We start from the raw sequence: 24,389 nt of genomic DNA on the forward strand, positions 1-24,389 counted from the left end.
CCGCTCAGAAACCTCATTACCTAGAGCTGATAGGTAAACCACTTCTCGAAAACCCCATCACCTAGAGCTGATAGGTAAACCACTTCTCGGAAACCTCATCACCTAGAGATAACATGTAACTGATGCTTGAAGAAAAGCCCACCAAAAGATGTGATCATGAGGCTTTTAAAAGATCCGGTAGGAGAAAAGCGCACCACGAGACCAAGGCTTCGAGACTTCCAAAGGATCCAGTGGAGAAAGAGCATGACAATCATCTGACGAGAGAGGATTGGTTAAGACGGTGGTACAGGAGTATAAAAGACGTTGCTTTTTAGAACTCGGTGTGTGTCTTGGTGGAGGTGAGACTCTTGGCACACCCAGCGCTGCTTTGTCTATTGTTTCTCACCCTAAATCAATTGAACCCAATTAAAAATATATTTATATTTAAAAACTGGCCCATTTGATTATAACAACATAAACTGCTGACACCATGCTTTCTAACTAACCCAGCCATACTCATGCATATGTATGTTTGTGTTATGTAATCCAATGAATATGGATATCCACACTCCATAAGTTTTTGGTAAAATGTGTGGTGACTGTGCAAGCTTTGTGGAGAAATCCCCTTGCACCCTGGGGCCGGAGTAAACATACCTGCTTTATATTCTATTCGAGTTGTAGAGTCTTTTTCCACAAATCAGAAGTCATCTGCTGACAAACTGAAAGGCTCTCTTCTGCATCCTGGACTTACCCCTCTCCACCAGCCTGAGCTTTTGCTGTCAGACAGTACATGTGTCTGACAGATGTGAGGTCCTGTGCTTGCTACTGATCTAACCCTACCCCCTGACAGCACTCCTGCATGCAAAAATTATCCCATGGGATGTTTGGAAGGAGGGAAGAGAGAGGGTGCAACGTGGAGAGGCATATTGTCAACTTTTTGTAATGCAAGAACATGGAGAATTCTAACTTCCTCTTGCTGTGTAACCACTGAACAAGAAATACATATGAATAAAGGCTTCCTTCCCCCCTCCCTTGAATTTATAAGGAATTTAGGAGTGCTCTTCTTTGACAGGTAAGAAGGAGAGGGCAAAAGCAGCCCCGGGTGGGTAGTGTTGAGGCTGGCCAGGCCCTGGCTGTGCAACCAGGGCAGTGAAATGAAGAAATGGACTCAACAGTCAGAATCCAATGTAACCGTTAAGCAGGTATTTATTGCAGCGCTGTGGTCACCCTGGGGATTCTCCACCATAAGATGTCCCCCAAACTAGCAAGGGACACCAGTTTACATACACACAAATCATACATGTTTATTAGATTTCCTGGAAAGGGGTGTCATATATTAATGAGTTCCCGGAATTAATTTACACAGTCCAAGCACAGGTAGTAAAAATAGAGTGAGGGTCTTGGGTGGTTGAGGGAAGAAGTAAGTGTTCTTTAGGTAGCTGGCTTTATTTCCAGAGCATGGCTGTGAAGTCCAGGTGTTTTCTTTCTAAATCAGCAAGATCATCCTCCCTAGATTGTGTCCTCATGTTCGAGTTCCCCTTATCTTAGTTTGCCCAGATGCCCATTGAAGGCTTTGAGTCTGCCATCAGTGAGTTATATAGGGAGTGTTTTACTTTAGTCGAGACAGACAAAGAGGCTTGGGGAAAACAGTTAAGGAGCCCTTGGGAAACAAACACACGCAAAGCTTCCATGCATCACAGTTTAATCAGAAATTCATTGAGCCGTCTCAGCAGCCAAGGCCTGCGGGCAGGCGCTGCCCCCTGCTCCCGGAGCCCCTTGCCCTCCGAGGACACAGGAATCGCTTGCTAGGCCCTTTTGAAAAATAAATCTTAACGCTGCCGCGCTAATTGAGTAGTTCGGTACAGGGCACAGGCAAATGGCGTGTAGGTAAGAGGTGAATTTTCCTAACAGGCTTCCATTACCTGGCTCTAGCCTAGACGCTGCCAAATCTGTGCGCGGCTTGTACCGCCGCCACTGCCACCCTTCTGTGACACCGAAGAAGGCGGGGGCAGCCGCTGCCACCCCCCGCAGCTCCCCCCGCCGCCCGGATGCTCCTAAACCCGCCTTTTGGGCCCGGCTTCGCCTTGGCCCTGCGCGGCCGCCGTCGCCGCGCATGCGCCGTGGCCGCCGTGAAGCTGCTCGCCGGGAGGAGCGGGCGGGCCGCGGCCTGGGCTGGCCGGTGCCCCCGCCTCGGCCGGAGCCATGGGGGACGTGAAGAACTACCTGTACGCTTGGTGCGGGAGGAGAAGGGTCACCCCGGCCTACGAGATCCGCGCCGGCGGCGGCCGCAGCCGGCAAACCTTCCTCTGCGAGGTGCGGGCTTTGCCGCCTCGCTGGCGTCCCCGGGAAGGGCTGGGGCTCGGCGAGGGGCTGCCTGAGGGCTGCCGGGGGGCTGCCGAGCCCTCGGTGGGAAGGCGCTGGCAGCCCTTGGGGAGGGCAGGTGGCGGGAGGCTGCGCTGTTTTGCAGCCACAGTGTCCAAGGCTTCTTGAGCATGGGGTAAAGTGCACTTGGTGGGTTTGCGAGAGTAAAACAGTGTGGGAAAACAGTGTGGGAAAATTGTGTGGTAATCTCTTACAATGGAAATTGTTTTCCTTAGGGTGATGTGTACGTTTACACCGCCTATGTGATCCTTTTTGCTGTTAAAATTGTCAGCAAGGGTACTGTGTCACCTTCTTGAAGAGCTTTGGTCCTCTGTTGAACTTGAGATGAGTTAAAAAATTCTTGCTGGATTGGCTGCTAGTCTGTGCGCTGCTATAATATTACTCTCTTCCTGGCTCCAGATACTGTGGATGCACCAGCGGAGAGCTGTGAGTGCAGGTTGGCTCTGAGAAGGAGCTGACACTAAGCGTGAGGCCATGTGCAGGATGGGTTAGTTTGTGAGTGACGCCACAGATTTGCAGTAAACGCCTTGAATTTGTCATTATACCTTTCCTCCCCTGTTCTTCTTCCTCACCGATAGCAAAACTGAGAAGCACAGTGCTAATAAATCAGTTTATAACTGCGATCGAGCATTACTCAGGTGAAGTGGTTGTATGGACAGTTATGTTGTTGTTCTGGCAACAGTTGTATGTTGATGCCCCATGAGGATCTGTAGAAACTTAGCAGATGAAAGGATATGGCTCACTAAAACGTTCCTTTTTGCTAATTTTCACAGTCTGGTATGATGCTTGTGAATCCAGTACAGTTGCTGTTTGCTTGGTGATGCCTTTGCCCTGGTAGATTGATAGTCTGCTGAAAGCAGAAGCTCATTGGAACTTGTTAAGAAAAATACTAGCAGAGTGTGGTGTTTGATGAGAAAATGGGTGTTGGCTACTGGTGCGATTCAGCAGTCTGGCATTAGTGGTGTACAAAAATCTGGTTGGGACTAGCTGGAATGTTATATGCAAGTCTGCTTACTTTTTTTTTAAGAACAACCAGCTATAGTAAAAAGCTGTTCACATGGTCAGCAGAGTGAAGAGTGGAAATCAGAAATGCATAAGCAGCCTACCCAAATGAAGCTGAAATGAAATGGAGTTGCTGACTGTAAACGTAAAAGGACAATAACTGTTTAAGATAAGGGACAGCGGTTGCAGAAAAGCAGGTGTAAAATGTCTGATTAGTCTGAATTTTGAATAAACTTCCTGTGAAAAAGTTTTGCAGCAGCCTGTCAGGTAAGCTAGAAGGGTATAAAATTGCTGCTCTAAAGCTTGGCTCGAAGTTGATGGAATACATTGCATCTTCCTAGATGTAATAACGTGGTGCTACGGTAGAGGACACACAAGCTCACTCCTATCCTTGTTGTCTGAGGGTTTGGTATTAAGGCTGAGGCACATCAGCCCGGGCAGAGTTGGCTGATGTGTGTTGGCATTATCCCTGCCTACAGTGACTCATTTTCTTCAACAAGGTTTTGGGAAACGCTCATGCTCTCTGAGAAGGGACTGTGGGTGTTTTCTTTAATAGTTATAAAGTATGCATTCAAAATACAGAAATATAGATACGTATAATGGTATGTAACAATACTTAGTAACAATATTTCTCCTGCTCTTATTAGCAACTGAAATTTTGTGTTTCGTTATTACTGGTTTTAAGACTTGTACGTGCCACAGATCTATATTTTTATTTGCAGGTTCGAGTGGAAGGCTTTAACTACATTGGCATGGGCAACTCCACTAACAAGAAAGATGCGCAGAGCAATGCTGCTCGAGACTTTATCAATTACTTGGTTCGGGTGAATGAGATGAAGAGGGAAGAAATTCCTGCTTTTGGAGTAAGCTGCTCTTTCTCCTTACCGAACGCTAAGCTTTAACTGCAGTGCTGGGCACCTGGTTACATTTCATCCCTGGAGTTCAGTCTGGCACCCGTGTGCAGTGAAGGAGACTGAATGTGCAGGAATTCTGCTTGCAGTGCTGCAGGGCTGGAATACACACAGTGAATGTGGTAGGGTGACCTGGTAAAAACAGCTGCCTGTTGGTCTGCATAACTGGTGAGGCTGGGGGGAATTAGTTCCTGTAAGGTGCAGCCTTACTTTAAATGGGCTGAGTATTCACACCTGACACTGGCAATTGTTTTAAAAGTGCATTACAGTATATAATTCAGTGTACTTTAAAAAAATAAATTAGAAAGTGTCACAGGCATCTCAAACCAGACATTTGGCATTTTATAACTAAAGGCTTTCTGCTGTAGCTCCTCATGTGTGTTACAGGATCACTGCTTTTTTGGATCTTGTTTTATGAGCCATGCATGTCTCATATCCGCAATGACTATCACATAAAAGCTGAGGAGGAGGAGGGTAATTTTATATTTACAGCAATTTTAGAGAACAGTAAATAACACACTAAGCTACATGTTATATGTTGGGAGGGAAGAGTCTTTTTCTAGTGCGTCGTTAAGGGTATGTCTGTATAAGATGCATAGTTTGGTCAGTGGAAGCAGTATCCTTGCCTCGTTAGCCGAGGTGATGCCCTGTGGTAACAGGACCTGTATTGTCCCTGATGTGCCACTTTGGTGGCACTGCACCGTGCTTCATGGCTGGGGCCTAAACAGGGATAGAACACTCTGTGTCTTCAGTAAAGCAGAGGTGGTGTGATCAGTTAGCTAAACATACCCTTCTCAAAATGGGAAGAAGTCAAATTGTAATGATTAACCATAATTTTGTCCTTTCCTGAAGGTATCAGTGCTTTCTTACATGGTGGGTTTTTTTGCTGTGTTCATAAAGTATATTTGAGTTCCCTTGGATATAAGACAGGAACCAGTATCTTATTTTTCCTGCATACTGAAATGGTTGATACTGTAATTGCTGAATTTCAGTAAGTCAGGGTTACTTGTTGGCTGGAAATCCTTTTATAGGATGCCCACAAAAAGCCAAATATTCAACAGTTGTATTCTTTTCAGTTTTTAAAAGGGTGTTACTATTGGGCTTTACTACCGGGAGTACCTATTGCATAATGATGCGTGACCTCTTTAAACTGCCTGAACAGTTTTCTAGCTGAGTAAAAAGACTCACTCTGAATGTGCTGGTATTTCCCTTCATTCTCTCTCCTAGCCAGCAGCTGTTGATGCCCCTGATGCACATGAAGCGGCTAGAGATGTTACTGGTTCCAGTTCTGCTTTGGGTGGACCTCTTCCTCCCCATTTGATTATAGAGGCTGAAATAGGTGAGACTGTGAAATCTGTAATTTACATGTATGTGGATGTAATATATGCATATAGATTTGGGTGTGTTTTTTTTCTCCCAAATAGCATAATTTTGCAGACAGAAGACAGTTAGAACTCATTGTATTTTTGAAGTAGAAGTGTAAATGACTGCATGAGATCTGAGGAACTGGTTGTGTCCTGTTGAGATTGCCGGGCAGTGCCTCTCCGTTGCTAAGAACATGTTTCGGGGGTTATTTTGTTGGGGTTTTTTTGCCCAGGTGCAGCACGTGGAAACGGTGGCAATAGTGGAGATCAGTGGGATCGGGGTGCAAATTTGAAAGATTATTATTTGAGGAAAGAGGAGCAAGAAGGGCAGGAAGTAAGTCATTCTATGGAATTCTCCTTTAGTTCTTCAATAAGTATCTCTCACTCCCTTTAATTTGTTGTTAGCATTTATAGTCAAGCTTGATATTTTGCTGTTGGTTGTAACTTAAGCTACAGATTTACTTGCTGACTTTTAACAAGTAACTTGTTTAAGCTAAGAACAAACTAAATCACTGTGTATACTATGAATAGCCAATTGTTTGTATAGACACTTTGTTGTGAAAATAAGGAAAGACTGAGGACTTTGCAGCATTTTCTGTAATGTCTTAATTATTTTATAGCATCTAGACAAGTTATTTTAAAGACTGGTAAGAGTGTTTTAACCCAAAATCTATTAGAAACTAGTAAATTTTTTTTTTTTCATTGTTAGACCTCAGAGTCAGAAGTGGACTTAAATGCTGATCTCCATGGAAATTGGACCTTAGAAAATGCTAAGGCACGTCTGAACCAGTTTTTCCAAAAGGAGAAGATTCAGGAAGAATATAAATACACTGAAATGGGGCCTGATCACAACAGGTTTGGTAGTTTTAGCCACCTCCTGCATATGAAGGGTTAGAAATAATTTTCGTGACAGTGACTAATCACATTTGCAGTGCTCCCTAGTGCCATTTGAGAAAACAGTGCTCTTTACCAGGACCAGAAACATCCTAAATCTTGAAATGGGGGTGATGAGCCTTGGTGCTGACATCTGAGTGACTCTGAAGAAATTTCTGTCTAACTTTTTTTTGTGAATGTGCAGCTTATTTTAAAATGACTGCTGTGCTTTAGCTAACTGTTGAAGTGTCAGTTTGAATGGAAAGAGTGTTCAATTGCTTGCAATAATTGTATGACTGTAGTTGCCTTTGTACATTTTGAGTAAATCCTAAATACGCTTACATCTGCTTGTGTAGAAATGTGTTTTAAGGACATTTAATTTATATTTTTATTACCATTAACTTTTTTTGGCAGCAGAATCTTCTACTGGAAAAATTAGTTTGGCAGAATATTCCCAAAGGAGTTTTAAGGTCTTAATTTCAGTTGAAACCAACTGGGTATTACTCTTTTTTGACTTTCTGCCCGTTCCATCAGAAAATTCACATGTGCTTCTCCCAAATGAAAATAACACATAACAGATTGTGCATAAAGAATTTATGGTTTTGATTTTTTTACCCCTGTTTGGAATAGTCTTTACAAATCATCAGAACTTCAGGACACTCCATTATTTCTTGTGGTCAGAAACAATGGCATGCTGCTGCTGGATTCTTGTTATTGGATTTTGGGTTGGATGTTGGGGTTTTTTTGTGTTACATAAATTTGTTTTCTATGACAATTTTTTTTTCATTTTAGAAAATTTTACAGTCTCACTTGCAGGACTTCTGGTATTCTTTTGTTTTTAAGTTTTACAGGCCTTAAGAACATCTGAAATATGTGTATTGGTGCCAGAAAGTTCTAAATTCTCATTTAAAACTGATCTTCAAGTCACTCATCTCCATTTATGTTTTCAAGCAAAGACATTTCTTTCCCTTAAATGAGTAACATAACAAATTAGCTTGTACTGTACTAGGAATTTTAAATAACATTAAAATGTTGCAGATGTAGTTCTTGAGCACTTATTTTTTCTGTTAACTTGCACATTATTTGTGCAGCTTATTTTGTTATGCCTTCTGCAGGTAAAAGCATTAAACCCCATGTATTTAAATACATATAACCTTGAGCAGAATGAGGTAGCCATAGATGACAGTATGTTTCTCAGCCTATTTATTGTGCTTGTGGAGAGCATTTCAGAGTTTCCTATTTACTACATCCAGGAAAACTTGTGTGAATTGCCCTGGATGCAGTGGCAGAAGGGGAAACTAACAATTTGCTGCAAATAGTTGGGTAGGCCTGAAACAATCCTGATATACTCTAATGTTCATTGAGAGAGGGCAAGCTATTGGATTTAATCCTTTTGGTATGTGTAATAGGAGACTAATAATTTTAGATGGTTTTGGTGTTTTGAGGACAGTAATATAGTTTGTTGTTTTAAGAAATACCTGTTGCCATGTATCTTACGTTTTTTTTTTTGTTTTGTAAAGTGGTGATGTTTATTACACAAGTGGCAGCCTTGCTCTCAAGAGGGTTTTAAAAGAGAAATATATTTTTGTTGTCAGTTAATCAGTCACATGGTTTAAGAACTTAGTAATAGCTGGAAAATTTGGATTCAGAAACTTTGTTTTTAATTACAACAGGAGAGTATAAATTGTAAATATTAAACATGCCTCTCCTAATACATGAAGTATGAAGTAAATATTAAGGGATGGGATGTGGCTTTTCTCTTTTGGGATTCCATTGGTAGCATGGGATGCCTTTGCCTCCTTGTGTCCCTGCTGAAGATGGTAGCAGCAAGTGACACCAAAGATCTGTGTGTGTTCTCACGTGGGCTGCTGAGGCTGTGCTAAACAATCACGTGGGATTCTGCTGCAAACTGATTTCTGGTGTTGCTGTTCTCCCCTTAGGTGGAGGAGAATGAGATTGAATGCTGACTGTAGGCCTGGCTGAGAAACATACTGTCATCGGTGCTTTAGTTGGCTGTTGTGTCCCTGAAAGCCAGTGGCCTTCCACCCATGAAGCCACTGTGCCTGAAGGTCAGTTCACTGGCAGCACAGGAAGGAGTTCTGACTTGAAATTTAAATCCCTCACTTAACCTTTTTTTGTTTGTTTGTTTACAGCAAGAAATGAAGGACACAGATGCAAGGCTCTGCCTGCAGCTGTGGAAGTACCAAGGCACAGTTTTCAAAGAGGATCTCAGTCTGATAAAGCCCAGTCATACATCTTGAATCACATTTGCCAGTTTAAATCCTGTCTTATAAGAATTTGATTTTAACTTTTAATCTGTGCTGACACTGGGTTAGGTTTGTGATTCCTAAAAACATGAGTCTTGGTTTCCATCATCCTCTTGACATATGACTTTCTCGTTTTTTTCAGGGTAAATTAATATAGCAGCTGACCTTTAAATGATTTGGTTACATGCCTGCTAGGCAAACTGTTACATTTCCTGTGCAGAGTTACTTTTGACTGTATGCTGTTCCCAGAGTATGGCAATCAGGGCTTCGTGAAAACTCAAGTATTCTGTCTCCTGTGCAGATATATTTAATGGTCTTTGACATCATGACCTGGTTTAGTTTTGTCTGTGCTCTGAGCTGCCAAATGTATGGCAAAACCCAGGGTAGCTGTATTAAGTGTTGCATCTGAGTTAATAAACCCAGGCTACTAGTGGGTTAGTTAGTATAATGCGGGATACAGTTAATGGTACACTGGGATGCACGTTAATGTTACGTTAACATGTTACCTACTTTATAATTGTTGCCTTAAACTTAGCCCAGGGCATGTTTCCTAATAACGTGGCTTTAAATTTCAGTGCTGATTGGTGGTGTTTGCAGGACTCTTGTGAACAGATCTACTGGTTCTATTGATGGCGAGTCTGTTACCTACTAACTTGGGGTTAAAGGGACTAAAAGCAGTAGTGTTTTACCTTGGTCATTGATGAGTTGAGAGTCTCTGAGTGACGACACAGAGCTCTTTGCCTAGAAAAATTGGGAAGTGGCTATTTTTAAGTGTTGGTGTCAGCTATTGATAATTGTACCTTTGCATTCTTTCTCTTCCAGGAGCTTTATTGCAGAAATGAATATTTATGTGAAACAGCTGGGCAGAAGTAAGTGTTCCTATTTATTTTTTTAATCTTAGCAAGAGATGGGTGTTGGTACAGAGGAGCAGGTCATACTTGTGGGTACAGACCTCTATAGTGATGTGTTGGAGCCCCTTCCAGAGGTGAAGGTTTGTGTTTGTTTCCTGATGTGAAATCCTTCTGTGCGCTGTTCTTCGTGTATTCTACTTGTTCATTACAGGCTTCCAATAATCTTTTTTCTCAGCACAAAGAAATGCTTGTGGGGTATTGTAGGTTTTATTTGTCTCAATTATTTGCTCTTCACATAGCTGAGAAATGCAGGTGACTGATATGTTCCCAGGCAATGGGTGTGCTGTCCACACCATACCCATTTATGTAGAGCTTGCTATGAAATTTGTAAAATGTTGCTGGGAGGTATAGGATAATCCTACTTCCTGAGACACTAAAGGCAGATAAAACTTTACAGGAGTTCTCCAGGAAGTCGGTAAGTAACATTGCACAGCGAGTGTGAGTCAGCTGATGAAGGGGCCTGGTTGGGTTTGTATGTTGGAGCTCTGGATTTATCAAGATTTGAGACTCTTTCCATGAAACCTGGCCTCTGTGAACTATCAGAAAGCCTGTTTCAGATGAGTATCTTCTGTGGAAGCTGCTTCAGTCATGAGCCACTACAGCTCTGAACTTTGTGTGCTGCAGGGATTTTCAGTCGTGAACATGGATCGAACAAAAAGCTGGCAGCACAGTCCTGTGCCCTTTCCTTGGTTAGACAGCTCTACCATCTTGGTGTCATAGAGCCTTATTCTGGACAGACAAAGAAAAAAGAATCGGTGAGTTTGGTAGAAGGGTCAGAAGTTGTTGCTTTCATTTTAAAAACACACAAGTACTCTCTTATACAGATGGGTTTATTTTATAAAGATAGAGTTTACACTCAATATTTAACAGCTTATGAGTTAATAACAATTTTGATTCTTTAGACCAGCAACTGTTTCTGTTCTGGCCAGTGATTTGCATCAGAAATATAACTTTGTGTGTATGTGAGTGGAGCAGTAAACTAGTTTTACAGTGTATTAAATGAAATAAGGTTTCTAAGAAATGCTTTTTTCAGTATAAATTTTTACAAGTTTAAACATTTTTGTTTGTTTTGTACAATTCCTGGCTATTTGGTTTCATTCTCTGCATGTTAGCTTTTTTTTTTTTGGTATTCAGTTACACGTTTGGGAATGTTTTCCTCTGAAATGAAACGCGGATATTTAAAAATATTGTACAAGAATTTCATTCTTGTTGGGTGAAGAGTTGGCAAAATGTTTCAAGAATGTGAATTTTGAACTGATGGTACTCTTTGGCCTTGTTCCACAAGGAACTATTTGATGGTTCAGTGTACTGTCTAGTAGCCTGCAGTTCTGGCTTCTGTTTTCTGTCTTTCTGTGTATATCAACATGTAGGTTTTAAACATTTAATAGGTGGAACCCTATGAGGTGTTGCTGTCTTCTGATTTAGAAAATCAGTTGCAAAAGACTGTACGGGAACTGTCTCTGGAGATTGTGCCTTTGGTGAGTGTGTGGTTCAGATACTTCAGTACTTAACATCAGGCCTGCTTGTTTAATACATTTATCTTTCTTTGCTCACTTTGCTTTTGGATTTATAGCCTGAAGATCCCAGTAATCCAGTTCAGATTAATGTTGGAAAGTTGGCCCATTTTGAACCATCGCAGAGACAAAGTCCTGTGGGAGTTGTTCCATGGTCACCACCTCATTCCAACTGGAACCCCTGGAGCAGCTGCAATATTGATGAGGGTCCTCTGGCAAATGTAAGACAGCTTACAAAATTGATTTGTTGTTTGTTTTTCCCTTGCTTCTGGAACTTTGAAATGCCTTTTTTACCCCAGGACTTAGTGTGAGCTATTCCAAAGGAGAATACAGTCCACTGATAAAATTTATTCCCTTCTTGACCTGGAGGAAGGGAGTCGTTTCATTGGTAGGAGTTCTTTGTATTTACTTTATGTTTTATTAGGTTCTTGAGCAGCAGTGTCTTAGATGTCCCAATTCTTTGCTTTGTTTCACTTTTTGCCTGCTGTTGTGCAGTCCATATAAAGTTCTAATTGAAGTTACAAGGTAAGCTTATGGGCATGTAATTTATAATTTGCTAGCCTCTCTTTCCCACGTTTCTATGCTAGGTCTTTCTTTTTGGGAGGAGGAACTGCTTCAAGCTGGTGTCACTGCACAAGCAGCCTGCTTCTTTGTAGTCATTTCTAGTCCCACTCACCACAGAACAAATGAAAAGCAGCAAGGTGCATGATAAAATGAGGAGGAACAGAATAAATACTAGGTTGCCAAGTTCAGAGATGTAATTTAGCCCCTGGTATAACCTGGTCAGGAAAGACTCTTGGGACAGGAACTTCAGTTTCCTACAACAGGGAACCAGAATACTTATGACCAAAATAATAGTTTAATACTACTTTCAACTGCACGTTTTTTCCATAAATGACATGTTGATCATTATATATTGATTTTGATCATTATATACTGATTTAAATAGTAGTGGAACTGATGTAAATGTGAGTGGTACTGCTTAAAACACATAATCAGTATATTTACAGACACTGCAAATTGAGCTGGCTGCAAATCATTAGGATTTCTATGTGCTAGTCATGGTACAGCTATCATTTTCAGTAAAACCGATTAGTAACAAATTTGAATTTCTTTAGAATTCTTTCTTAGTTGAAATACGAGAATTGCCTGACAAATTTCCCTCTCTGCTCACTTTTCCCTTTTCAGCTACTGTTCTGTGGGTGGTTATGTACTTACGTTATTTCATTCCTTACATTAAAAACTCCGTCTGACTGAACATCTAAGTATCTTGTTGGCTTACTGCTGAAGAGAGTGTGTTTCTCAAGCAGTTAAAGTATTTAAATCTAAACAGTCATTCTTTTTTGGTATTTTGGGTCTTTCTGAGAAACTTCTGAGGATGGCCATTCAATTCTGGCATGCAGGAATGAATGAAATAAAATAGCTCATGGGCTAATGGATTTCAGGGAGTTATGTAGGAAATGATCCTTTGCTGATATTTGGAATCATTATGTTGGTGTGACTGATTTTATATTGAAGTTATGATATAGACGAGCAGAGGGACAAAAAGCCTGCAAACAATGTCTTGTATTTACAGCTTACTCCGGAGCAAATAAGCTTGGATTTGAAAAGTGATTTCATGTACCATTTGGAGCAGGATCAAGAATTACAAAGGGTAAGTGCACTTCCTATAACATGGTGTGCGTGTGCTAGTCTTTGTCTTCCAGAAGAGGTTGAACATATTGTATACAAAGTGTGGAAGTCTGGATTTCAGTAGTAATATGCACCAAGTTTTCAGAAGAGCTGCGTGTTACAGCGGGGTGGATGTGGGGATGTGTTGCACTGCATAAGGGAAAAAATACAAACTGTGATCTGTCCTTATGCCTTTTTTCCTTTGTGTAAGTGAAACCTATATAGAAGATTGAGAGAAAGTATGGGTGTGAAACAGAATAGGTTGACTTTTGGAAATGTGCTGGATTTTTCCCAGATCCAGCGAGAGAGAGAGGCCTTACCTGTGAAGAATTTTGAAAGTGAAATTCTGGATGCAATCTGTCACAATTCTGTTGTTGTAATTTGTGGTGCCACTGGTTGTGGCAAAACCACTCAAGTGCCACAGTACATCCTGGATGAATACATCAAAACCAACAGAGCTGCAGAGTGCAACATAGTAGTGACACAGGTGAGGAATATGTTACAAATGCAACCACTTAAGTTTGTGATTGGATGCTAGAAATCACCTATCAGAATGTGTTGAGGAATCTGTTTATTGTTACAGGACATTGTTCATAAATATTACCTCAGTACTACATGCAGCAGAAAGCTCAGCATCATGTATGTTTTCATTTGGAGTGTTACTCTTTCATGTATCTGGGATAATCTGGATTGTACCTTGCCCAGGTGACAGCTTTTTGGCAGACCAAGGGGAAACAATTTGGCAAATGCCAGTTGTAGTTCCCATATATCCTTATATCCCTCCTCTGTATTTTTATGTCAGGATTAACCATTTCAGAAGAAAAAAGCCTGCTGTTATAGATACTACTGTTTAATGACTACTCTGTAAAGAAATCTTAGGACAGGACACCTGTAGCGTTTACGAATTACTTTATTGTTTTCAGTGGTGTTCTGATAAACTTATAAAACCTCATCATTAAGTTAGGGAAAACTTTTTTACCCCTCAGCCTCGGAGGATTAGTGCAGTTTCTGTAGCAGAGCGTGTGTCATACGAGAGAGGAGAACAACCTGGGCAAAGCTGTGGATACAGCGTGCGATTTGAATCTGTGCTTCCTCGGCCCCATGCCAGTATCATGTTCTGCACTGTAGGTCTGTATCGTTTTGTTTCTGTTTGGAGCTTATTACTTATGAGTCTGAATTCTTTGAGTTAGCAACAAAAGCAGAAATATAGTTAGATTAAAATTTTTAGAAAGTCTGTCTAAAAGATTAGAAGTTTGCTGACATGCTGTTGTGCAAAGAAAGAGTAAATGTTGTTCAGAAGTATGCTAATCTTATGCCACACAGAAATAATCCCTTGAAGAGGTAAAATTGCTCGATATAGGTTGTCCTTAAAAGACAGAAGGGGAAGCAGAATTGGTAGGAAACAAGAAAGAGTCTTTCTAGTAGTAATACTTCACACACCCCCCATCACTTGTAGAAATGAAAGCATGGCGATTAGAGATGGGCCTGTAAAAGCCTGCACACTTCTCGATTATTTTAAAAAAACCAACCAAACAAACAAAAACAGTGCGACTGTTTTTGATGAAATGGGGGAGGGCAGGGGGGAAGACTGAGCTGTTACTTACATGAAGATTTAACTACTCTGTTTAAGGTGTTCTTCTGAGAAAGGTGGAAGCTGGGATCCGTGGCATTAGTCATGTTATTGTTGATGAGATCCATGAGAGAGACATTAATGTGAGTTAGCTGATGATTACAATCCTATTTCTCTCTACGCTTCTGTTCTGTTTAACTTTTGTATGTGTTCCTGTGTAATAGCTAACATGAAAGGAAACTAAATGCCATGTATGTGAGATTTCCTATCTTTGATAAGGTTTTCAGAAACTCTTTTTAATTACTCCTCACCTGGTTAAAAGAGCAAGGGCTTGTGCTTCCCTGCTGGCCTGTGTCTTTTTTCTTGTTAGGATCTTCTTCTATGTCCTGGTCCCCTCTGGAAAATAGAACACCACAGTGCAAGTACTTCTTGTCCAGATGAGGGAGCATGCTGAATGTCACTTTTGTTTTGGAGTACTTTTTCTACTGACAAGGTTGTATTACTATAACGGAACAGCAGTGGTATTTATCAAGGTTGCAGCTTCTGTAGAGATACATTTAAATTTGGTTTTGACACGAAGAAGAATGCAACAAGTTGACAGTAGAATAGGGGAGGGATTGTGTGTAATTTAAGAAATGAGAAACATTTTCTGTCCCCTTGTTTCTTCCATTGTTCCTTGTTTCACCAAGAGTGAGAGAAACTGCTAAGTTCTGATATCATGTTTAAGTTTGTTTTGACAGAATTTGGGGACTTGTTTGGACGGAATTGCAATGCAGATTTTTCTGATGCATCTGTTCATCTGTTAAGTTTATATTAATGATGTAAAATAAAGGTTTTGAAATATTAAATGAGATTGCCTAACTGCATGGCAAAATTAAATAAATGTCATGTTTAAACAGAACTATAAAACTTCACATAGAACTCCACTGAGTCACTCCTATTTATTTTATTGAACTATGGCTACTTTATATGTAAACTAGGTTTAAAAAGACCTTAGGTTGTCATGTGTTATTAGGAACGAAGCAAACTATCTTTGAATACTTTTCTTCAGTTTGTTTCATTCTGCTAAAAGAATAACCCTTCTTTACCCTGGAAATCCTAAAGTTCACTTATCCCAGGAATGCAGTATTTTCAAAGTAAAGCACTGACAAGTGTTTCTGATTATAGAACATTTTTGTGATACTTGTTACTTCTCTTGTCCAGCAAAGTTTCCTCTCAGTAAATGTGCATGTCTAACTCCTGTGGTCTTTTGGGAAGATACTGCTTTATATGGGTAGGAAAATAATGATGCTCTTGTTCTCTTTATGTGCAGACTGACTTTCTTTTGGTGGTGCTGAGAGATGTAGTTCAGGCGTATCCTGAGATCAGGGTTATCCTCATGTCTGCTACCATGGATACTAATATGTTTTGTGAATACTTCTTCAACTGTCCTATTGTTGAGGTCTTTGGTAGGACCTACCCGGTCCAAGGTAAGTCATTGGTTGCACTTTCAGGAACTGCTTTAGTTTTGATTTTATCGGTCATATGCTTCAGGGTTATGGGAACAGGAGCAGTAAGATACACGCTTCTTTCAGATTGCTGTGTCTTACAGATGTGGCTTAACCTGGGCAAACAAGTAACAGTGAACCATTTCATAGCACCATTTGCTTTAAAAACACAAACAAGCAAACAAACAATACTACCACTCCACCCCATCCACCCCAAAATAAAAAATCACAACACCTCCCAGCCTCTTAAGGCACCACCACTTGGGGTGGTTTCTACTGGAGAATCAGACAGTAATCATCAAGCTGTGGTGTTTCAGATCAGCTGTATGTGATATTACAAATAATGGAAATAGTGTTAAATCAAACAGTATTTAAAAAAACCACAACAGCCAAAGCAGTAAAAAACTATGTGGAAGTGTACTGAATAGAGGAATGATCATTGGAATAGTATGGGAATAATTCTTATATCTGAGCTGACAGCCAAGGATTTTTTTCCAGTCTTGGCTTCATACTCTGAAACATCATGATTATATCCAGATAATCTCAAGAGGTGATGAAAAGAATTGTGTTCCCTTCCACAGGCTTCTAGTGGTCAGTCCTGATAACCAGTGCTTGTCTGTCCTTGCAGATTATTTTCTGGAAGACTGCATTCAAATGACTCAGTTCATTCCTCCGCCAAAGGAAAAGAAGAAAAAAGAGAAGGATGAAGAAAGTGGTGAAGATGATGATGTATGTTTGACTTTTTTAATATGAAAAATTAAACAAGTGCCAGTTAGGACTCTAGCTCAAGTGTAATTCATTTGGCATTGTTGAACTTAAACATTTTTAGCAGCTTTTGTGTTTTTAATATCTGAGATTACTGTTAACTTCAGAAATAGAATTGAATTTTCTCATTGACCTTGTAAACTGAATTTCTTTTTTTGTTGAAACTAAAGTTCTCATGTTTTATCAGTCTACTTCTCTTTAAAGATAAAACTGAAATGCTTTTAAAAGTGAAAGGATTGGTGACCTTGGAAGAAGAAACAGATACAGAAATATGGACTTGGTTGGTACTATCATTTTCATGATAAAGGTTTTTATTTGTAGCTCTGAAACTACTGTTTAGGTCAATTATTTTAAATTTTAAAAACTCACCAGTTTTTCTCAAGATAAGCATTTTCTTCTCCTTATGACATTGACTTCCATTCAGATGAATGGAGTTTAAATGAGTTTGATAGCTTCCTGCTGCAAATTTGTATTGGGTTATAACTCAATGCAGTGGAATTATAATTTAATAATTATGTTAAACAGCTGAGGAAGCAGGACTTGAACTGCTATTGTGAGTCATTCTGTGAGCTGTGCCTGAGATGGTCTTCCCTGTCAACTACCCACATATCACATTTTCCCATTTGCCAGCCAGACTCCACAGTCTGAGTAAATTAATTTATATGATTCCTTCTGTGTGTGTGGTTTTTTTTTTGTAGGCCAATTGCAACCTTATTTGCAGTGATGAATATGGCCCGGAAACAAAGCACTCCATGGCTCAGCTGAACGAGAAAGAAACTTCTTTTGAACTCATTGAGGCCTTGCTGATTTATATCAAGACCCTGAATGTCCCAGGAGCTGTACTTGTTTTCTTGCCTGGCTGGAACTTGATATATACAATGCAGAAGCATCTAGAAATGAATCCACGCTTTGGTACAAGCAACTGTGTTCTATTATATTTCACCCTTTCCAGAGGAAACTATTGACTCTGTAAAGACGAGAGTTGGATGCGTGGCTTAGGGAGCTGGATTCATTTGTCATGAGAATGAATGGGTAGAAAATATTATGTTGTGCAAAGAAGAAAAGAAATTCACGTAGTAGTAGTTACCGACCTTCTTGTATTCATGTTGTAGGAGGCCGCCGGTATAGAATTTTACCTCTACATTCGCAAATTCCACTGGAGGAACAACGTCGAGTGTTTGATCCTGTGCCTCCTGGAGTAATGAAAGTATGAGAGCTTTCTCTGTGTGGAGTGTAACATGCGTTGTTCTGCTGTGCTTTTGTGGAATGTATTGCTGACTCTCTTTTGTAGAAGTTAGGTAGTTTATCTTGTGGTCTTTTTCAGATCAAATATATTTCAATATGCATTTCCTGGTTTTTATAGGTTATTTTATCCACGAGCATTGCTGAGACTAGCATTACCATCAATGATGTGGTCTACGTTATAGACTCCTGCAAGTGAGTTCATGAAGTAGCTTTTTGTAAATCCTATTCTTTGGAATGCAGAAAAGGTTTTCTGAAGACACAGAACTGCTTTGTGTTCCCATAGCTGAATTTGAGGACTCTTAACTCACTCAAGACAAATTTGCATTGTCTTTAGCAGTTCAACACGGTTACAAACCGCACTGGCATTTCTGTGAGCTGGTTTTAGTCAGCGACATTCGTGCTGGCGCTGTTCATCTGAGGTCTCCATGCGCGTTTGAAACATGTTGTTTGCCAAATCAGTATTACAAACACTCAGTGTACAGCTGATGGAAAAGAGGAAGATTTTTGTTGTCTGTTACAGACCTTGTCTTGCAATGCATGTTCTCTGAGCAAATGACGCCCAGGGATCTCATTAATTGCATGAGAATTTTAAGCTTTTGAGACAGCTGTGAAAACTTCATTCTGTGTAGAGCTTGGGCCACTACTTTATAAAGACTGTGATACTTCAGCTTTCAGATAGGTGCCTGACTAGCCAAAGCTTAGCTAGCCAAACAGGGGTGGTTTGATTCTTGAAAACAGTGTGGCTGCAAGGAATAAAGTAAGAACTGAATTGGCAGGACTTAAGATGAAGAACATCTGATCTTAAGAGGTTTTTTTCTCTGTAACAGACAAAAAGTGAAGCTGTTCACTGCTCATAACAACATGACAAACTATGCCACAGTCTGGGCATCCAAAACTAATTTGGAGCAGCGGAAAGGAAGAGCCGGACGTGTGCGTGCTGGATTTTGTTTCCGTTTGTGCAGCAGAGCTCGATTTGAAAGGTGAGGCTATGCTCTTTAGAAGCAAAATAACCTCAGAGACTTCCCCCAGAATTGTTGTGTGCTACTTCTCATCAAACTGGGGAAATAATTTTTCAGAAAGCCCAGAGAGGAGGTGCACAAAGTCAGTTCACACTGGAATATCTCAGTTGTTCTGCTTAAAAAGAATTTACATATGTTTATGTGCTTTTACCCATAGTAGGAGGTGGATAAATAGTTTGTGTTTTTATTAAGAACTTAACTGCAATCTACAGAACCTCTCAGGAGAAAAATAATACTGCTTGGGAATTGAGGCAAAGCTTTGTAATAAGGATAAAGCTCTAAGTCTGCCTTCAAACATTGTGGACACCTGGCATCTTCACATAACAGGCAGTTTTGTCATTAAAGTGGTAAAAAGCAGGGAAGACAGATGTTACTTTTCCCTCCATTCCCATGCCGTGGCCAGGAAACCCCTTCATGCTGCTCTAGCACCTTCCCTGCTGCTGAAACTTTTGACCTCTTCTATCTGCCAAACTGTTTCTCAGTTGCTAGAGCCACGGAAATCTTTTTTACTGGTTGCAGAAGTCTACACAGCTGTTACACTTAGTGTTTGATCTCTCTCATGAAAGTTTCAGTGCCCTTTTCTCAAATAGCCCTGAGAGCATAGCTGTGTTTAATGTTCTGCTTTTTGCAACTTCTGAAGGCATCAGCTGATCAAAAACTTTCCTTGAATTGCCCAAATTTATTTAGATCTGCTGTCTAGTATGGTGGAGTGGTTTTTAAGAATTTTTGACAGTGAACTGATTTTATGCTACTGAAGTAATCATGGGCTTCATGACTTTAAAGTTACCTTCCTTCAAAGAATATAAGAAAAAAATATACTAGCTCTATGGTGCTTAGGAGAGAGAGTGTTTGTGGGCTTGTGCTGAGAATCTTTTGAGAGATACCATCTAAATCTGGTACCAGCTGAATGATGGTTATCTGTTCAAGGTGTTTTTGAAACCTCTTCTGTTGCTGAGTGCAGTCATTCCTAGAAGTTCATATTTCAGTCAGCAAGCTGAAGTGTTGTTAACAATACTATGCTGAAGACTTAAGAGCTCTGTTTCCATCAGGTTTTTTTCCTACCAGAAAAACACCTTTGGAAAGCATTCAGCAAAAATACATTTCTGCTTTGACCATGAGAAAAGTGCAGGAGTTGGGTGGTTTGGAGTTGATAGAAGGGCAAGTAGAGAAGTGCTTGTACGTAAGGCAGGCTGAAAGCAGGTTGCCTCAGGAGTGGAAGACCTTCCTTTGGAACGTAGGAGATGACTGTGAGGGGACAAGTGTGGGGCTGGATGCAGCTGTACTGCAACTTGGGCTTGTAGCAGACTATGTGGTCAGCTCACGCTAGAAACCATGCTGGGTAGTGGTGACGTGAGGGCTCTACCTCTGTGCATTTCCACTGTAAATCTACCCTGAGATGAGAATTGAGAAGCACGGGAGATAAATACTGGTAGAAGAGCCTAGGTTAGAGGAACACAATGAGAGTTGGTGGTTTGGCTGGGAAGCAGTATTTGCTTAGGAGGGCAGTAGTTTATGGCGATGGAATGACCCATGATGTTGATCAAAGCCTACGCTCAGAAAAATGTGGGCTTTTTTGTTTTCTTCTCATTCCAGACTTCAAACTCATATGACCCCTGAAATGTTTCGAACACCGCTTCATGAAATTGCTTTGAGCATCAAATTGCTGCGACTGGGAGGAATTGGTCAATTTTTGGCCAAAGCAATAGAACCACCACCTTTGGATGCAGTGATTGAAGCAGAACGCACGCTGAGAGGTATCACTGTTTGTCCCCAAGATAGTATGTTAATGAAGCTGACTCCAAGCAATTTTCCATGTGTAATGATCACTTACAGACTGCTTGACCATCTCTGGTTCGATTGTTTGTGTAGCAGCATGCTGTCTGAAACAGCAAGGTGTTTCCTGGATGCATCGTGTGGGTGGCAGCGTCTTTTGCAGCTGAAGAAATACTCGAATTCCCAAGTGGAGTGTCATTTCTTTAAGAAACTTGAGCCTTCAAACTTAAGCCTTGTTTTGTTATTTTACCAGTAATTTATGCTAGCTTCAAGCTTCCTGTTTTCCAGCTGTGGCACTGCTCTGTATGACATAGACTCAGTCCAGTGCCTAAGGCATTTTCAAAACTACTATAAAAGTACTGAAAAAGAGAGGTTAGTAGTTTGTTGAATAATTACCGCTTTGTACAGTTTGCTGACCCAAGATCTTAGTATTTTGTCTTTATTAAGGTAATTAAATCTCCAGTTTATGAATGTGCAAGTGTCAGTATTTTTCTAGAACAGGAGAAATTGAAGTGGGGGTTAAGCTGTCTCCCCAGTTTCTTCAAGGAACTAACTAGAATATGAGTAAAATGAAGCAGGGAGGAACCCTAAATTTATGCTTTAGATTTAAAGCAGTGATCTCAAAGGTCAGCATGCTTTGCAAATATCACTAAATAAGCCCTTCTTAAAATGTCTAAGAACTGAAATATCTGTTTGTTGATTTTATGAAAAAATTGTGTGACGAGCCTGCATTGCCTGTATACAGAAGGGAGACCAGAATGAAAAACATAGCTAGGGGTACAATTTCAAGTTTAATGACTAATGATCTAAAAATTGTTAGTGCTTTTCTTATGCTGCAGGTATGAAATGCAAGGAATTTCCAGGGGAAAAGACAGATGTTTTCAGCTTTAACATCAAATAGATGTTTCTGCATGTGCCTCCATTTCCTGGATGACCTGTGATTTTTCTGTATATGTATACTATTAGTACGTTTTTAGGATGGTGAGACAAGCTGTTCTTCAAAGTATTTTTTAGGCTTTTGAGTTCAATAGATACTAGGAGAAATGGATTTGATAGCAGCTAAGGAGTCCTTTATTTCTTTACTTGCCCATTTGCTGAGGCTACAAAGGTTTTTTTTTCAAATGTAAAGCTTTTATAATAGTTACACTGAAGTTTCCCAAAGTAGTTTGTAAGCAGAGTATGGAAACTATAAGTTAGTGTTTATGATTTATATCTTAAACCAGTTTTTCAAAACTTGTATTGTTTTTCTTTGTCATGCAGACTTAAAAAGAGTTTTATGAAGATAAAGAGGCTCACAAGACCTTTCAGTCTGTACAGCAAATGGCCGCAAACACTTGTTTGACTTTATTACTGACAGTGATTTGATAGCTTTGAGGGTAAGATCAGGAGACAATTTTTAGGTAATGGAAGGAGGGAAGGGTAGACAAAGCCTCGTTCAAGAGAAAGTCTGTGGTGCTCTCTTTGATGAAGAGAGGGTTCTGTGATTTGACAGTTGCAATGAAGACTCTACAGTTGGGTGTGATAGGGCTGCTTTGATTTTCCTGAGGTAGAAATTAGGTTAAATTAATAAGATCAAATATAGGGACTTGAAATAAGTTTGATAGTGTAATAGTGGTTTGTACAGAAGCAAACTAAAAAGAAATGGAAAAATATGTACATGAATTAAATAGGAATTATTTTAGTTGTAGAGGAGGTAGTAAAGCATCTGCAAAGCTAGAGTAAAATATATTTGACCTCAGACCAATTTTGAAAAACAGGTTGGCAATATTATAAACAACATTAAACTTAAATAATATGCGTGGGGTTCTATTTAAACACAATTATTAAAATTCGGATTTTCTTACCTAAGGGTTTCTGGGATTAGCTGACTGTCTTTTGATAATAAGAGATCTCGTTTCAGAGCTTGATGCCCTGGATTCCAATGATGAGTTGACACCTCTTGGGAGAATCCTAGCCAGACTTCCCATTGAACCTCGTCTTGGCAAGATGATGATAATGGGCTGTATTTTCTAGTAAGTTTAGTAGTCTCAGTGGTCTCTTTCTTGTTCCTGAGCCTGTAGACATGCACTCTACAAGTCGAGAAAAAACAGTACATCTGAATGAGTGATAAAATGCTACAACTGGGGATAGGAAACTGAATATTCATGAGAGCAGAGAATAAATAACTTAGAGTATAGGGAATAAAGTTGTGATGAAATTCAGAGTTAACTGCAAGGGACTGGTAGAGGCTGATTACTTTTGAATTAAGTGTGGGACTCTAAATACTTGAGTATAGCAGTGAGCTAGGGGTGGGGAGATGTGATCTTTGTCACCTAGATAAGAAGAAAAATGAATCCACACATTTTGCTTTAGGAGAAATAAAGATCTGTTATTTGTAATTGTGATGGGTCATTTTCACCAGAAGATGGTGTGTGGATTGGAGGAAGGGGAGGGAAGATAGACGAAGGGCTTGTCAACACTCGCTGTTGTGGAAGTACTGGAATTGGAACTAATTTGCCATCCACTTCCAGGGAAGTGTTTATGTGAAAAAATGGCAGATTAGGACCAAACCACTAAGGTCTCCAATGGAGAAGTTTTTACTAGTATCGACAGCCTGTAGCAGCTGCTGGCACCAGTACTGTGAATAAACCCTGTCCTGATACCTTCTGTGGTTTCTTTCAGTGTGGGAGATGCTCTTTGTACCATCTCTGCAGCCACCTGTTTCCCTGAACCTTTCATCAGTGAAGGCAAACGCCTGGGTTATGTCCATAGGAATTTTGCTGGGAACAGGTTTTCAGATCATGTTGCTTTGCTCTCTGTCTTCCAAGCCTGGGATGATGCAAGGTATGTTGTTGTGGCACAAAATTTGGTGGTAAGTTATGGGTAACACAGAGTGAGCAGTTTTGTGACCAGATGAGGTTAGTGGATGCTATGGCAGCTAGACTGTCATGCTTTTCCTTTTCTTGAATAGACTTCTAATTCCATTCTGTTTGGTTTTTAGAATGGGTGGTGAAGAAGCAGAAAAAAGATTTTGTGAACACAAAAGACTCAGCATGGCTACTCTTAGAATGACTTGGGAAGCAAAAGTCCAGCTGAAAGATATACTTATTACTTCTGGCTTCCCTGAAGGTGATTCTGCTGGGACATAGTAATTTAGTGATTGCATTTTTTATTCTGAGATGAGAAATAAATAATCTATGATGAGCAGAAAAGCACAGAGACCTATAGTGGGTTTGCCGTAAAGCTGTTCTGCTTTTACAGTTGTGTTCAGATGAAATTTTAGTGCCATCTCATTCTCTCATAATTGTATCAACCAGAGAAGTTGTGATGGCTGTGGTGTAACATAGGGAGATTTTGGAGGCTGAAGTTAGGGCTGCAGAATTAAAAAAATCTGTGAAGCAATTGTCTTTAGAGAATTACCTCTCTGATTTTTTTTTTTTCTCCTTCACTTATTGCATCCTCAGAATGTGCTGTGCTGTGCTTTCTCCCTCCTTTTCATTACGGGAGTCTGTGGGATCTAAACAATGTGCTGTGTGCCCTGTGATTTCTTTGGGGGTGGGCGGCGCTTGTGCTGTAGGAGGGATGTGCAGTAGTGTGGCATATTACTCAATTTTCTAAGGGGGAAAAAAGAAAAATGACCAGGTTCTGAATTTTCCTAATGTTTGTGAGGAGCTTAC

General features: G+C 40.3%; 1 protein-coding gene across 4 annotated transcripts in view; it reads left to right on the forward strand.

The window, feature by feature from the left end:
* Nucleotides 1–2,126: 2,126 nt before the first annotated feature.
* The window catches only part of DHX9 (DExH-box helicase 9), a 28,212-nt gene continuing 5,949 nt past the window's right edge, over nucleotides 2,127–24,389 (forward strand). The window contains exons 1-23 of one of the 4 annotated variants that reach the window (XM_074907020.1): nucleotides 2,127–2,292; nucleotides 4,086–4,253; nucleotides 5,502–5,613; nucleotides 5,878–5,972; nucleotides 6,348–6,493; nucleotides 9,601–9,647; nucleotides 10,314–10,468; nucleotides 11,078–11,167; nucleotides 11,263–11,424; nucleotides 12,780–12,857; nucleotides 13,170–13,361; nucleotides 13,861–14,002; nucleotides 14,505–14,587; nucleotides 15,757–15,913; nucleotides 16,560–16,660; nucleotides 17,395–17,608; nucleotides 17,809–17,903; nucleotides 18,060–18,133; nucleotides 18,769–18,921; nucleotides 20,554–20,714; nucleotides 22,634–22,745; nucleotides 23,395–23,556; nucleotides 23,714–23,841. In XM_074907020.1, coding sequence (XP_074763121.1) covers nucleotides 2,182–2,292; nucleotides 4,086–4,253; nucleotides 5,502–5,613; nucleotides 5,878–5,972; nucleotides 6,348–6,493; nucleotides 9,601–9,647; nucleotides 10,314–10,468; nucleotides 11,078–11,167; nucleotides 11,263–11,424; nucleotides 12,780–12,857; nucleotides 13,170–13,361; nucleotides 13,861–14,002; nucleotides 14,505–14,587; nucleotides 15,757–15,913; nucleotides 16,560–16,660; nucleotides 17,395–17,608; nucleotides 17,809–17,903; nucleotides 18,060–18,133; nucleotides 18,769–18,921; nucleotides 20,554–20,714; nucleotides 22,634–22,745; nucleotides 23,395–23,556; nucleotides 23,714–23,841 — 2,938 coding nt within the window. In that variant the 5' untranslated portion in view covers nucleotides 2,127–2,181. Of the gene's footprint in view, nucleotides 2,293–4,085; nucleotides 4,254–5,501; nucleotides 5,614–5,871; nucleotides 5,973–6,347; nucleotides 6,494–8,465; nucleotides 8,581–9,600; nucleotides 9,648–10,313; nucleotides 10,469–11,077; nucleotides 11,168–11,262; nucleotides 11,425–12,779; nucleotides 12,858–13,169; nucleotides 13,362–13,860; nucleotides 14,003–14,504; nucleotides 14,588–15,756; nucleotides 15,914–16,559; nucleotides 16,661–17,394; nucleotides 17,609–17,808; nucleotides 17,904–18,059; nucleotides 18,134–18,768; nucleotides 18,922–20,553; nucleotides 20,715–22,633; nucleotides 22,746–23,394; nucleotides 23,557–23,713; nucleotides 23,842–24,389 lie in introns of those variants that run through there. The other 3 variants (XM_074907021.1, XM_074907023.1, XM_074907024.1) reach the window with 3 other exon arrangements.

The sequence above is a fragment of the Athene noctua genome, chromosome 5, assembly GCF_965140245.1.
Source record: "Athene noctua chromosome 5, bAthNoc1.hap1.1, whole genome shotgun sequence".
NCBI lineage: Eukaryota > Metazoa > Chordata > Aves > Strigiformes > Strigidae > Athene > Athene noctua.